The following is a 15,675-nucleotide window of genomic DNA, read 5'->3' as shown; positions in this document are numbered from 1 at the left end:
CGGGTTTCCTGTGGTTCAGTCTTCTTAAAATAAATCAATCCTTTTGGAGCCTTCTGCAGGTAGCCCAGTTGCTTTTACTCTCTCCTCTTTCAATATACCTGCCTTGGACTGCTTTCACTTCTCTCCATGGCACAAGCTTTTCATGAGCCTAATGGACTTGTTGCAAACAAAGCAAGCAGAATTTTTCAACAGTTTTTCTTTTATTTTACACTCCATGAAAACATTTCAGTTTTTCTTTCACATTCACAAGATCTTCAGGGAATTATTGCTATTTCCCATATATAAAAAAAAAAAATAATTAAAAAAAAAATGTCAACGGACAAAGCAGCAGCACATACCGAACTCCCTGCAGACACAGAAACTCAACACAAAAGACAGTCAGTCCCCTCGTGAGAGACTATTTTACCAGAAGAAACATTAGGTGGGAGTGACCATACATATGACAGCAAGCCATGTAACACTGAACAAGACCACTTTTCTCCACATAGTACGAACCAGTAACACTTTGAAGGGGTCAGAGGATGGGGCTGAGACTTTTAGTCTAAATGCCACCAATTACAGTTTCAATGGATGGAAGAGTAACTTTGAGGAGGGTTAGATAGATGTTCAAGTATTACAGGGCAGTTCTTAAATAACAGATGAGATATAGTAGCTCAGCAGGATAGCCTGATCACTTCATTTAAAGTCCCTGGTTCTCTGCGTTAGGTAAAAGCACATACAGTACAAAGGCAAATGCAGAAACACAGGAAATGCCACACCTAAATAGATCAATGGTCCATGTAATCAAATATCTTGTCACAAAGAGTGGCCAATGCCTGATGTTTCTGAGAAAGGTGAAAACCCCCTCTAATGCCCCTGATTCTACAATAATAAAACCACAAAGGGAAGTTTCTTCCTAACCCCAGCTTCAGATCAGCTTAATCCCTGACGCATGAAACAAACAGCAAGGAAACAGGCAAAACGAATATTGGAGTGCTTGCCCTCCCTGTCATTTCAAGGATTGTGCTTTTCATTTGACTTGCTCTTTCCTGATACAGTTGTTTATTGCTTACACTTTAAACAAGGCTGTTCCTATCTCTTTGAAAAATTGTAACCGAGAGACAGTTGTATGGGTCTGACCCTTTTACGTGGAAGGGGTTCCATTGTTCCATAGGGATCTGGAAGTACAGTAGTGGTTGCACTGATTAAAAACTTAGAAAAGCAGTGTTGTTTTGTTTGTTTTTAAAGAGGACATTAAATCTCTAGAAAGCCAGCCCTGCGTACATCACATTTGTTTGTAGTCAGTGTCCATATACACAAGTTATCACCAACTATGACTATTCCGTTTTGGGATAAATCAGTGAGGCCTTCTGTATTGCACGTTCATGAAATGTTCTTATTGGAATCACAGTTGGTATCAAAGGAACATATTATTTCTCATTTCCAATAGGGTTTAGCATGATGAAGATGCAGTAATAGGACTAAGTTTTAGCTGATGGACAGGAGAACGAATGGGTACAGAACTCAAGACTGAGGTAGGAAATGTGTAACATGAGCCTTCAAAGTTTTTGCTTAAAGTCAGTTCTTCTGCAAAAAAAGACACAGCTTCCCTTTTGCATGAGGCAACAGGGGGGCTAAGAGTGGAAGACAGGATCTCTGACTCATACTGTAGTAATTGGCCCATGAAACCAAAATTTGGTGAGATCAGACTCCTACGTTGTTTGATGTAATCAAATGCCTCCTCCAGGCGGAACTTTTTTGTTTTCATGAGATAAGCCATGCAGATGGTGGGGGAGCGTGAAATTCCGGCTTCACAGTGCACCAGGATTTTGCCTCCAGCTCGCCTCACGCAGTCTGGAAAGAAATAATTCATCACAGACATTAGTTCTCATTACGGACAGGAAGCAGGCTGCAGTAACCATTTCAAGTGACACTGAAAACAAAATGCATCATCTAGAAGAAGCCACATGTCCAGTCATCCAGGAGGAGGGCGAGTCCCCCTCTTCTTTGATACACAAACAATTCATAATCAAGCAGAGATGGGTCTGAGTCAAAATACAGATTGGGGTCTGCTTAAGAGTTGTCCCTTTGGTGCCAACTCTAATTTTAAGAAGTCTTTTTCTCTTCTCTTCTGCAAAAAAATTAAACAAATTCTCTTTTCCTACAAAGAAAAGGTGGGAAGTATTAGCAATTCCACAGTAAGCAGAATGTTGTATTTGCTCAGCTTTGTGGGACAGAGTTTGGTCCCCAACAGGCATTTGTATGATGCTGCCCTTCCAGCTAGCGTAACATTTTCTTTGTTAGTGCTCAAAGTCATCAATGCATGGGCCCAGTTCTGCTGTCCTAACCCGGACAAAGCTGCCATCATACTCAGTAGGAGTTTCACTTGGGACAGGACTGCAGAATTGAGTTTGATTGGGTAAGGTCACTTGGGCAACTAGTGTTTTTGGAAATGATGAACCTGAACCTCACTTTGGTTTTGAGAGACAACATTACATCTATCTGCCCTCATTTGACAGTTGTGTTGCAGAAATACCCCCAAAACACCAACCTACAAACCCTCTTAAATGGTCCCAAACTGGAAGATAGACAGTTATTGGGTTTTTCACTGGGCAAGTATCTCAACCCATCTTTGAAAGTCTCCCAGTGAGCTGTCGAGCGCAGTGGGTGAAGATACATAATTGAGGGTTCATCTACATAGCAAAAATGACCGTTATAACACAAAACTAGAGGAGAAATACAGCACCGTAACAGAGCATGCACCTGTTTGCTGGCAGGGCAGAACTGCTGTAGAACATGGCTGGGTCACTGCTATGTAATAGCAAGGTCTCTCACCACTGCTAAGATAGGCTCTTAGCCAGTGTGAAATACCATCTCTGTGCCCTGCCCTGGATCTTTCTAGTACGCACCCCTGCCTCCCCACACACACTTACAGTTGTGTGGGGATGCCAAGCTTGATTCCTGTGGCTTCCACCACAACATGCACAATAAATAGTATAAAGTCTCTAATTATAGCCCAGTTAAAGGATACTTGGACTTAAGTCAGGATATAAATGGCTTGTGCAAACTACCATTTTCCACATCAGGAGGCACTGAGGTTACTCACACAACACAATTATTGTTGTTAGATTAAAGAAAAATATGTAAAATAAGCTCCTTCCATAAAAATCGAGTTTGAAAATAGAAATTCTCTGGTCAGGCTGGCTTGAGAAATATGTTCCCGAGTTTACTGAGGAATGGAACATGAGTGTGTGCTCTATACGTGGCCCTGAAACAACATAGAAACCTGAACACGTTATCGTTTTCCTTTCCCCTTTTGTTGTCTGGCAAAGGACCAAATCCACAGCAGTTGGTTAAATTTAGTTGTTGTACAAAATAATCTATGTGCTTGAAGTGCCACAGGAACCTACAGTGCCCACCATGTTCGAAAGAAAAGGGAAAACCAAAAGTTAAACCATCCTCAAAGTGTTTGCAGAGTTCTAAGTGACTCAACTTCTACCAGAAAGGGGGGGGGGGGGGAAATAATTAAAAACTCCCTACTGATTGTGGTGCACTGGAGTTTCCCCTTAAAACATGTAAAAAGCCCCATAAGTCATCAGAACCAGAAAGCAATTAGAGGCTAGAAATGTATTTTACAACCTGCAATCTACCCCTGGCTTTCTAAGAGTCAACTGAATCTGAATGACCGAACTAAACTACCAGCAACAGAGAGGCAGAAAGAAGAGCCTTCATAATTAATGTTGTGATTCCTCTCGGTTTTCCTTTCAAATGTTATTGATAGCCACCCTTTTATGATGATCAATAGCTCAAGTCTCCACCCAGGGTTACACCCATCTACTCTGTGTTTTACATTGTGCCTTCCTTTTGTAGTGCTCCACAGTTAATTGCCGTGCCGTTAACCCTCAAATTCTGCTCTCTACACAAATCTAGAAAAGAGACCCGGGAAGAAACTATGCTCCCAGTCCACATTTTCCTTATTTGCCTGCTTTAAATTCCTCTGATGGTGAGAAAAAAAAAAATATCCGTCTAATTTTACACATGATTACAGTAAGCTTGGGCATTTGCAATGACATCTGGGAATGTGTGAAAATAATTTGTGCTTTCCCTTTTCTGGGAATGTGTGCAAATTAGTTGCCACATTTAGCTAGAAGAGATCTTTTTTAAATGAATCTCATTTATAAGAAAAAATGGTTAAATGCAGTTTTCCCTTTCAAAAGTTAATTTGTATGCCAATTCCATAAGGATTTTGCACATAGATCTAGATTTAGTATTTAAACAGCGATTTTCATATTCAGACAGATGTAGATCTAGTTTTTAGGTCTGTTGTCTAGTGGTTAGGACAAGAGAAGGTGATCAGATTGCTGGGTTTTATTCCTAACTTTACCACTGACTTATCAGGAAACCTTAAACAAAATCCATAACTGCTCCATATGTCAATTTGCCCTTATGTGAAATCAGTAGAACACTTGACCGCATCATGGGCCTCTCATGATTTGAAAAGCGCTTTGAGTTCCTTGGCTGAAAGATGCTATAGAAGTACAGAGTATTCCAGATTTTTTAAAATTCAGTGACTCTTTTAAATATTTTTTAAAAGGTACAGTAGAATAGCTATACCTACCAATGAAATCGATGGCTTCCTGGAAGTGAGAGCTGATGTCTGCCATGTGACTGTCCTCCACTGGGATCCATTTATAACAATACTGCTCTTTAGAGGACTCTGAACCTTTCCTGGAGACATTGAGCAAGGCTGTGATGTGCAGGTTGGCTAGGAACTCACACTTGGAAGCATGGTAGGCACTGCCAAGGTAAAGGAAAGGCAGGATTTCAACTGGACCACCCTGGAAGTTAAAGATAAAAATAAATGTTATTTTGATTTTTCCCCCCGCCCTCAAAGTGAGCTTTGTCTTAAGTGATGGCAGAATCATTGAACAGAGAAATTCAGCAGAGCCTGTCTGGTGGTTTTAGATCCTGGCCAGTGAATCATTGTTAACGGCAGAGCCCACACAGAAAAAGGCTTTCATTTTCTTGTCCCTCCACATCTGTAAGGTCCGAAACCAGTTCCAGCCCACTCGCGCTCATAATGTTTCCCTGCTCTCTTTAAAGTGCTTCCCCTTAGAACCCACCCAAAGTGCTTTCACATGTGAAGCTAATTTCCCTGGAGATTTTGCGGAGACAAAAAGGTGCCATTTCAAAGCAGTGCACAAAAGGTGTGCCCAGAAAGCCAGTTAGTGCTTTGAATGCAGGGCTTGGAACCCACGCACACAAAGTAAGTTAACAAGAAACCTCACGGTACCTAATTTGTAACCAAGAAAAACAAACAAACAAAAACCAAACAAATCCCCCCCACGCAGACTTCCGAATGCTTAGATATGTGTGTGTGTTGATTGTATGGCTGCTTTGAAAGCAAACCTGAAAACATAAATGGATTGAAGAGTAAAGCACCTTTTTCACCCACACCTAAGGAAGACTTGCACAGTGGCAGCTGGTGTCTGTTTGCAGAGCCTCCTCCGACCTTGGTGACAAAGCTTAACTTGGCTGCCTCCATTTCCTGCCCGCCTAACAGCAGTAACATGGAGGCACAGAACTCTGCCACGTCATATGCACCAAACACTCACTCCTGCTGCTCTGGGCCACCCACAGCTCTCTGCCACCAGAGATGTAATCTCTGTTCCTTCTTCCATGAAAGGAAGTAAAGACTAGATGCGGGGGGAGGAGGGGGAGAAGGGGAACAAAACCCAAAACACAGCCTAACAGAGAAGCATTTCAAAGGGACTGAATTCGGCAGGTAACTTTCCCATGGTGCGCTCACTGCACAGCAACCAGGCTGAACGGCACAGCCTTCATTTGCACTATGCTGAATACCTGCCTTAGTCTGGCTACTAACGCGGTTTCGCGGTTATTCAGCACATGCTGGGAAAGCGGCTGGAATCCGAGTGCTTTCCCCTTTACAAGTCACCTAGAGACCCCCTCCAAAAGAGTAAATGTTTTGTTCAGCAGGAAAAAGGAATGAACATTCTCAGCCAGCTCAGGACAAAACCGGCCTCCAGGTTCAAGAAACAGAACCCTACTGAACGAAATCATCTTGACCCCAGACTGAGAGCTGTAAACAGGAGTGTTCCCCTGAGTGCGTTTGTGGTTATGAGGATTTCCCCAGTGGAAATCCCACAAAGAGGAAGTACCTACCCTGCGTGTCCTCATCATGGAGAAATTGATCTTCTAAACAATATACTATTCACAGAACCTAGTCCTCCCACTCTCACTCATAAGAACATAAGAACGGCCATACTGGGTCAGACCAAATGTCCATCTAGCCCAGTATCCTGTCTTCTGACAGTGGCCAATGCCAGGTGCCCCAGAGAGAATGAACAGAACAGGTAATCATCAAGTGATCCATCCCCTGTCGCCCATTCCCAGCTTCTAGCACAGGGGTAAGCAACCTATGGCACGCATGCCAAAGGCAGCATGCGAGCTGATTTTCAGTGGCACTCACACTGCCCGGGTCCTGGCTAGCGGTCCGGGGGGCAGGGGGGCTCTGCATTTTAATTATAGACTTGTAGAGAGACACCTTCTAAAAATGTATGACTGGCACATGAAACCTTAAATTAGAGTGAATAATGAAGACTCGGCACACCACTTCTGAAAGGTTGCCGACCCCTGTTCTAGCATATGAATAGCCCCAGTAATTTCAACTGGGCTACTCGGGGGCCCGATCCAACAAGATGCACGGCACCCACAGGACTCTTTGGTGGCTTGTTCCTGTTAAAATGAATATGCATCTGTTGTAGATTGCAGGAGTGGTTCCTTGCATGTCATACAGGGCAGTAGCTCTCAACCTTTCCAGGCTACTGTACCCCTTTCAGGAGTCGGATTTGTCTTGCATACCCCCAAATTTCACCTCACTTTAAAACTACTTGCTTACAAAATCAGACATAAAAAATACAAAAGTGTCACAGTGCACTATTACTGAAACATTGCTTACTTTCCCGTTTTTACCATAGAATTACAAAATAAATCAACTGGAACATAAATATTGTACTTACATTTCAGTGTATAGTATATAGGTCATAAACAAGTCATTGTCTGTATGAAATTTTAGTTTGTACTGACTTCACTAGTGCTTTATGTAGCCTGTTGTAAAACTAGGCAAATATCTAGATGAATTGAGGTACCCCCTGAAAGCCCTCTGTGTACCCGCAGGGGTACATGTACCCCTGGTTGAGAACCACTGATACAGGGGAGTGAAAGGTGTTGGAGATCAAAGGTAGATAGATGCACAAGTCCTTAATGGCTGATAATACATGTGGCAGTTCTTTTCCTGCCCCTGCTTTAAGATTTAAGTCCCCTAGAGTGACATTTGCTGCTTAAGGATTTTGAAAAGGAAAGTCTCCTTTTGCTGACTGTGATGTACCTGCCAGTGTAATGAGAAAGTCAACAAAATAGAATATTTGTGCTAGTTATGTTGGTTTGTGGTTTTCCTGGTTTTGAAAACACTAGTAGAAGGTACTACTGAGCAGTATTTGGAAGGGCTCTTTATTTGACATGTGGATTGCGATTCACACTTGACCAGAGCTCAAAGAGCCAATGGCTTTTTTACTAGTACCCAGGTCTGTTTGCATAGTAGTGGTATGCAGATAAGTCAGATCATAGCAGATGCAGCTATCATTTGTGATCTACTTAGGGGCTTTAATTCAAGAGGCATCATGATTTCTTTGGCAGGCAGTACCTCCAGAAGAGTGGCCGCAGTTTCTCAGATCAAGATTTGGTTATTTCTCAATCGGAGAGGGGGGTGGGGGGCGGAAATCAGATTCGTACAAATATTATTGTCCCAAGATACCACAAAGACTATCTTCTACATCTGTAATTATGGATTTTTTAAAAATAAGACAGATGGTATTTTGATTTTTTTCCCTATTGCTTGGGATAAGTGAACGCTCTTTCTGTGGGCTCAGTCCTGTACCATGGAAGTTAATGGGAGCAGAAGCTGGCTGCTGTGAAAATATTATGTAACACGCACTTTATATATATATATTTTATATCATAAGTAGTTAGATTCTAAGGTAACTAGATTGTAAATTTGTTTGGACTTTTTTGCATGAGATGGAGGCAACACGTTGCAAAGAGGACAGAGGATTCCCCTAGTGCCTTTCCCTTTAAGCCCCTAAGAAATAACCTACAACTAATCTGAACCTCAGAAGTGCAGCAAATGCTATGTTCTCCTTACCCCCCAGTTTCCCTTCCCCTACAGCATTTGTCAGATCATTTTGAATGTGTTTGCTCTGTTAAGTGGTATTTGTTGGCTCCAATCCTAGTCTCAAGTCTTCAGCACTTAAGACCCCAGGAAAACAGGAAAAACCACAGACCCATTCTTTGACAGCTTAATTGAAGCACCAGATGAAAATAACAGAGTGAATTGTCAATTATAACAGGAAGCCCTGGAAAATGTCTATGTGGGGGAGGGGACAGGGAGAATTATTCACAACTTCCCCTAAACACACCTGATCATAAGCCGGTTTGTGGTTGGTGCTCTGCTTCTCACAGTGGCCGTTAAGGTTTCTCTCCGTTTCATTTCTCTCTGGGGAAATGGGTTTTACATCGACACAGCACTCAGGATATTGAGTGTAAAAGGTTTCATATCCCCCTAGGAAAAAACAGAGAGAGAAATATGAATTTTCAAGTTTCTGAAAATTTAGTTAATTAAGCTGGCTCAGAAGTTAAGCTTCCAATAAATCAGAATACTGCGTAATAAATGACCAGTCCCATGCGGTGTTCAGTAACAAAGAAAGTTCCATTCAGTCAAAGTGTTTGTTTAAAAAGGCTTTGTGCTCTCAAAGAAAAACTGCGCTATAGCTAACAATTATTAACTTGCTAATAAGCTGATGGATGCAGATTAAAACCATTTGTGAATGTAAATCTGTTGGATCTGGCAAATATTAACTTCATGAGGACTAAACATTTAATGTGTTTTATAAATGATCAGAATTTCTAGCACTTGAGACAGAAAAGGAGATTGCTATATACAGTTTTCATCCTCTTTATGTCAATTATTACTCTATGCATTGTAACAACATAAATAAATAACAAATGAATTCCATATATTTGCATTTTTATACGAGTATAAGCATATAGGAGGTATTTGCACTGTGATGATTCATTACACAATCACCAGGGATTGCAACTTAATGAAGATGTTTTGAATGAAATCGATCCATTAAATAACAGCCATAAAACTTAATGAAATCCTGTGATAGCCTTTGACAACTGGATAGCCCCACATGAGCTTTTCTGCACCATTTAGGTACAGTGTTATAGTCACTGCATTGCTAATGAAAAGGAATTAATCCTATTATTACATTGTAACTCAAAGTTTGTCATTAGCTAAACTGACATCTATTTCACCACCATGAATATTCTGTACATCACTTTCAAGCGTGAATGTGAATAACAGTTGGAACAGAAACCATTTAAAAGCCATTTTTGTACTTTATTAATTGCACCTTTTAGTGAGTTTCCAGTAAAGGAAAAAAGGAAGAATAAGTCTTAACAGTAAATTTAATAATCCTTAGGAGTGTGGCCCTTGAGTAAATAAGGCCCCTTAGACCAAATACACCGTTACCCCAATATTACCGCTGTCGCGATGCTACCCCGGGTCGCGTTATATCGGGGTAGAGGTGTAAATGCAAGATATGCTTAGCTGAGTTGTAACTGTTTAATACTACTATACTATGTCAGTGCAGGGTACCATATTAATGGAATTCCTCAAGAACAACAGAAGTGCTAAAGTTTTGAATGACTGCATAAGAAAGCTGGATGTATTCACTACCCAAATAAAGATTTTAACCTGTGTCTCAGATGTCTAATAAACGTATGCAGTGTTTGAGAGGACATACGCCGAAATTCATGCTGCTCTTAATAACACGGGTGCTGGAGTTGCAATATTTTTTCTATTTTCTTCAATGGGCTTTAGCTCAGGCCCTAGAAGTATAGTAATTCCATCCATTCATAATTCAGAAGTATACCTTTCCACCTACTGCAAGACAGTGCAGCCCTTTGCCAGTGAGTATGCAGTGAAAGTCACTAGGTCAGGAGGCAAATAAATAAATAAAATACAGGGCTTTCAAGGGACTAATAAAACAATATCCAGGGCAAATAGTGTTGGCTCTTTAGGTAAGTATTAAAAGCCCTCAAACTCACCCACAACCATGCTTTGAAATTGCCTCTCAAACCCCCTGCCTCTCAAAAACACCCCAAACTGTCAAGGTTTTGATCAGTCTTCCTTGTCTTCCTGCTGGCCTTGCATAGGAAGAATCTATGTTATTTATATAGTTTAACCATTATATCTATTTATGACCCATATTGTTGTTTTCACTCTTGAATAAGCATAGAAATCCACCCAAGAGAAATCTAGATCTATTTTCAACAGAGACACAGATTTCTCTTGGGCAGACTGTGTGCAGCAGGCAAATGGTTAATTGCAAGCCTTGGGGATCAAGATATTTGCAGACCATTCTTAAAATGAGTCATCTTCTCATCTGGTCCTCCAGCTCTATCTCTCTCTCCCCCCTCTCCCTTCCCCTTCCCCTCCCCACCCAACCTAACTTCCTTGAGGTCATTTCTGCAAATACTAGATTGCTCATCACATTGAAGCACAGTACAGATCTCTATTTTCATCAATAATTAGCGTAATTCTTGTTATATGAAGCTAGTACCACTACCCAGCAGTAAGTGGCTTATTGAAAGCTTGAGTCCATCACACAGGAACGTAAAACGTTGTACCCTTCAATGACCCCTACACACACACAGAAACTGCACCTCCACACATGGAAGATCTGACACATTGAACTCCTAGAGCTAACAAGTTAAGGGAAGCTTACCAAAAAGCAAACAAACAAAAACCACCCAAACAGGCATGATGTACACTCAGCACTAAAAGCAATTCTTTATAGAATTGTACAGGGCACTGTGATTCGCTGACAAGAGTTCTGATTCATCCCTCTATCTCAACATAACTCCCTGGGTCAGGGCCCAATTAGCCACACTTTCCCCCTATAGCCAGTGCCCCCTCTCTTCACACCACCCCCTTGAATGGTAAACAAGGATGACAGGGAGAAACGGTCTCTCTTATTGCTCTTTGTGTTTGTCCTCACTCTACAGTCAGATGATTTTTAACACAATTCGACCAAAGCCAGCAACAGCTTCCAGGAAAAAAAACCCTTCAACAAACAACAGGATGATCCATTTCACGTACCTGGGATTAGGCAGCAACATTAATGTTACAGAAAACAAAATTAAACTGTTTTCTGATGAATGATCTGAGAGTTTCAAAAGTGATTCTTATTTCCCTCTGGCATTTCAGAAGAGGGCATCTCCTGGAACCACAGTGACTTCTAGGGGTCTGTCTCCTTACTGAGTCAGCCTAGCTGCCCACTGAGTCAGCCTGGCTTCTTTCAAACCACACCATTTCCTAAATGCTGCTACGCGTTTTACATTCCTGTGTGGTGGACTCAAGCTTTCAGTGTGTTTACTGTAAATGAAACGGGGTTGGGGGGGAAAGGGAAGAGAGTCTGTAGTTTTACTAATTAAGGGAAAAGTACTTCTACACCGAGTGGATATAAAACATTTTGCAGTAAAACCCCTGCATTTCACTCTTCCTCAGATATATTACATATCTCACAAACAACTTCAAAGTGAGGGGCAGTGCATTACAAGGGAAAAGATGGTCTCGTGGTTAAAACACAGGACTGAGAATCAGCAGATCTTGCTCTTTTCCCAGCTTTTCCTGAGTGACCTTGGACAAGTCACTTAACACCCCTGTGAGGTAGAGGTTGAAAAGCTTAACTCGGCATTTGGAAAATGCTTTGAGCTCATCCAAAGGAAAAGGATATAATATTGCTACATAATCCCATCTCGGGTGATGGGGGCCTTCCTTCAGCCTTGTACCATGGAATATATGCCTACATCTCATGCAACTACACTCCTCTCTGTTGTGTTGTTCCTTATATGACGCACAAATTGCAATGAGACGATGTGAACAGAAGAACTGATCAAATTACCCTGTGGTCACTAAAAGATTACGCTTCATGCTTAACAATGGACATATTCTCAAGTTTGTAATTCACACAAATCACCTTTGATTTACAACTTCTCCTCTCCTCACTTACAAATGCCCTAGTTTCCCAGCATTGCTGCAATCATTTATTTATTTGTTTATTGGGAAGGATGGAAGCCTTTTTCTTTGTTTTAAATTTCCACTTTACATTTTAAAATCCTTTCAGGAATAAAACCTTCTGTTGTTATTTTCTGGAATAGAAAACTGCAGTTTAAGAGCTGCAAGACCACACGATGAAGTGTTACTGAAAAAGTATGGGACAGGGCTTCTGTTTCTTTACATGGATTTCCCTCCTCCATACTCCCCTTTACTAACAGCAATTGAGAAGAGCACAGGCAGACAGGATTTTAAAAAAGGGAATGAAAAAGCAAGGCTAGAAGGACAAAAGAGTTACAAGGAGAAATGAAGGAGAAGGGCGAGCAGGGCGGACAGAAGAAAGGGCTGATTGCTCATTTTTATTGTTTTATGACCCATGCATTACACAAAAGAAAAAGAAAAACCAGCAATGAAAATGCTATAAATAGTCATTGGGAGTACTGTATTGGTGACATCGGCCATTGGATTCTCACGCTGGTGAATTACTGTGGCCCCAGAGAACCCAGAAATGTCTTTATAGCACTGTTCTTCACAGATTACTTAGGTGTTCTCTGCTCCGCTGAACACGGGAACAGATTACTTGGATTTTCAATTATACGCAGGAGTTATGACATGTCTGATTGAGATAATTTCCACCATTTTAGAGGATTTCAGACACTCAGCAACACTGCCAAGCGAAATAATCCATTATTCCCTTATGGGTAGAAAGGGGAATTCATAATTTAAATAGTGCACACACTGCCCAGGTAACAGCAATGTTCAGGTTAGCAAGAGCCCAGCATACTTTTACCTGTGTGACTCATTAACCCTGCAGATGGCTCTAATTCATATCCATGTTGAAGCCACCTGGTTCCATGGTAATGAACCCCCCCACACACACACTTTAGCTCTCATTCCTTAAAGGTGGGTTCAGCCACCCTAACATCAGCCCCTTAACGCACGTCTAGTGGCCAAGGGACAGACAGGGTCGGGTCTACCAGGGGGTGATTTGCAGGGTGGGGAAAACAAATGAAATGAAACTTTGGCGTGTGTAAAATATGGCTTATGTCCCCAGCCCAGGGGTGGATGCTGCTCTTTCCGTCCGCCTATGTTGCTCTGCGGGGATCGCCGCCGTTACTTGGCTCCACTGGCTGGAGGCTTTTATCTGATTTTGTCGATAGAGAAATAACTGAGCTGGGCTCCCGGCCCACTGCGCTCTCCTCTCTCCCCTCCACTCCCTTGTTTTCTATTCTACCCACCTCTCACTACCTTTCTAAGCCCCGATTTCTGCCCCCCCCGCCCCCGGCAAGTTTCCCGGCGTCCCTTCCCATCGCCCCCCTGACCTTTCAGGAAGCAGACCCTGGCTCCGGTCTCGGGCAGGCTGGACAGCAGCGCGTTGAGGACGATCTGCGCCGTGCTCTCCTTCTTCAGCTTCTGCCAGTGCCCGGTGCCTTGATCCAGGACGATCACCGCCGCCAGGCGCGCCGCGGCCGCCCCTTCCCCCGGCAGCAGCAGCCGGGTCCGGGCCGCCTCGTCCGGCACCACGAAGTTGAGGGGCACGGGGCCGCCGCGGGCCCGGCGCATCACGACCGAATTGAGGTTGACATTGAGCGCTCCCCGGAGGCGGGAGGCCGAGTAGGACAGGTAGGGTCTGCAGTCCAGCACCAGGCTGCGGGAAGGCTCCTTCCGCAGGAGCTTCCGGAGCTGGCGGCAGTCGAGGGCCGTCACCTTCTTCATCGCAGTCTCCGGCCGCAGCCCCTCTCCTCGAGCGTCGCCAACGGCGGATCAGGCTGCACTGAACAGGGGTCTCGCTTTTGCGTGGCTTAAATTGAGGAGGGGAAGGGAGCGGGGGGTCCCCTCTGCTGTAGGGGCCGGGGGCTTAAACGGGCGGGCTTGAGCGGTTACAGCTGGTCCCCTAATCCCCCCGCCTGCCGCTGCGGCGCGCCCCGCTCCGCCGTTGCATTTCCACCGAAGCAGCAGGGGATTCCGTTCGCCGGCGAGGAAATTTATCTGAATGGAACGCCGGCTCCTGACGGCACTGCCCATATAAGGAGAGTGACGTCACCAACGTTCTAAATATGGGCAACCCCCGCCCCCTCCGCGCTGGGGCCGCGGCCACTAAGGTAAGGTGGGGTGGGGGAGGGAAGCGAGCCCCTCCCCCCCGCGTGAGCAGCGCCCTGGGGGAGGAAGAGGGGAAGGCAGAGGCGCTGCTTGGTAAAGAGTTAGTCAGACCTGAGCAGAGGAAGTTGAAGAACGCCTCAAAAATTCTCCAGTCATCAGCCTTCTTCAGCTCACTCACTCATCACCGCGGGCCCCGTCGCCTTAGTAATGAAAGCAAGGAAGCGTGATGGGGGAGGAGGAAGAGGAAGGGCAGAGGTTGCTCACCTTTCTTAGAATCTGGCCCACAGGGAAGGCGGAGGCTTCAAAGGGCTGCAGATACCTCCTGGGGTTGGTTTTTAAAACCTTAGCTAGTCTTCTGATTCAAGATGCAAACAGGGATGTCAATCGACAGGAAACACAGGCAAGGCCATGTCCACAGTGGGGCCGGGCCCTGGTTACAGCCATGAGTGCAGAGCCCTAAAGCAGAGGCAAAACTTGCACTTTACCCCAAGTTCTAGGAGGAGTACATTACCCCAGTGAGAAGAGCAGATTTGTCTGCCTGCCTTGCTTTTAGCCAGATCCCCAGTGTAGACAAGGCCTAAAATACAGCACAGTCTGGCAAACCACAGGGTAACATTCAAGGAGAATTAGGATAGGTTTGCAATGGTAATAGGTTTTAAAGTGGGAGGAGATGGTGTGGGGGTGGGTACAACATGTGGGAATATGTCCTGAAATACATTAACCTCACCCCTCTTTTGCTTATGACTCTTACTTATATCACGTCTAAATTCTAGATTATAAACTCTTCAAGGCAGGGGACCTATTTTACACTCTGCAAATTACTTAGTACACTTGTGGACGCTATAAGAATCATTATGTACTTAGATCATACCCTCTGAGAGAGTATGGGTGTGGAGAGTATCTAACACGGTGGTTCTCAACCTATTTAGGCCCACAATGTGTTATGTGGGCCGCATCCAATACTACTTGTACGGCCCCGAGGATTCATAGATTCATATATTCTAGGACTGGAAGGGACCTCGAGAGGTCATCGAGTCCAGTCCCCTGCCCGTATGGCAGGACCAAATACTGTCTAGACCATCCCTGATAGACACTTATCTAACCTACTCTTAAATATCTCCAGAGATGGAGATTCCACAATGTCACATGGCCGCAGCTGTGTGCTGATTGGGCCGCAGGTTGAGAACCACTGACTAGCACCTAATTGGGACCTCTAGACACTACCCCAATACAAATAATAAATACCACTTAGGGCATCTGGTGTGACATTTTATTTCATTGTACATATGTTTTGTAAGATGACCAAATGGACACTGGCAATACCTGAAAGGTAGGCACAACCGATACACGAAAACATCAGCTCAGAGCCAAACTACAGCAGCCACTAAAGATCA

The 15,675-nt window shown here is 43.7% G+C and overlaps 1 protein-coding gene across 1 annotated transcript; it reads right to left on the bottom strand.

The window, feature by feature from the left end:
- Positions 1-211: 211 nt before the first annotated feature.
- Positions 212-13,897, bottom strand: DUSP5 (dual specificity phosphatase 5). Its single transcript, XM_065407254.1, has 4 exons — positions 13,504-13,897; positions 8,475-8,617; positions 4,598-4,817; positions 212-1,833 (listed from the first exon to the last, which is right to left on the bottom strand). Exons 1-4 carry the CDS (start codon positions 13,895-13,897, stop codon positions 1,433-1,435), a joined length of 1,158 nt encoding a protein of 385 aa, XP_065263326.1. The 3' UTR covers positions 212-1,432.
- Between the last annotated feature and the right edge of the window lie 1,778 nt (positions 13,898-15,675).

The sequence above is a fragment of the Emys orbicularis genome, chromosome 7 (assembly GCF_028017835.1).
Source record: "Emys orbicularis isolate rEmyOrb1 chromosome 7, rEmyOrb1.hap1, whole genome shotgun sequence".
In the NCBI taxonomy this organism is placed as follows: Eukaryota; Metazoa; Chordata; order Testudines; family Emydidae; genus Emys; species Emys orbicularis.
This window is presented reverse-complemented; position numbering and strand designations above follow the sequence as displayed.

Bases quoted from the DNA above. Each gene is read 5' to 3' on its own strand.
- DUSP5 (XM_065407254.1), bottom strand. From the start codon at position 13,897: ATGAAGAAGGTGACGGCCCTCGACTGCCGCCAGCTCCGGAAGCTCCTG. The intron at 4,818-8,474 runs GTGTGTTTAGGG...TTTAACTTCCAG, and splicing joins ACAAACCGGCTTATGATCAG to GGTGGTCCAGTTGAAATCCT. The intron at 1,834-4,597 runs GTAGGTATAGCT...ATTTCTTTCCAG, and splicing joins GGAAGCCATCGATTTCATTG to ACTGCGTGAGGCGAGCTGGA.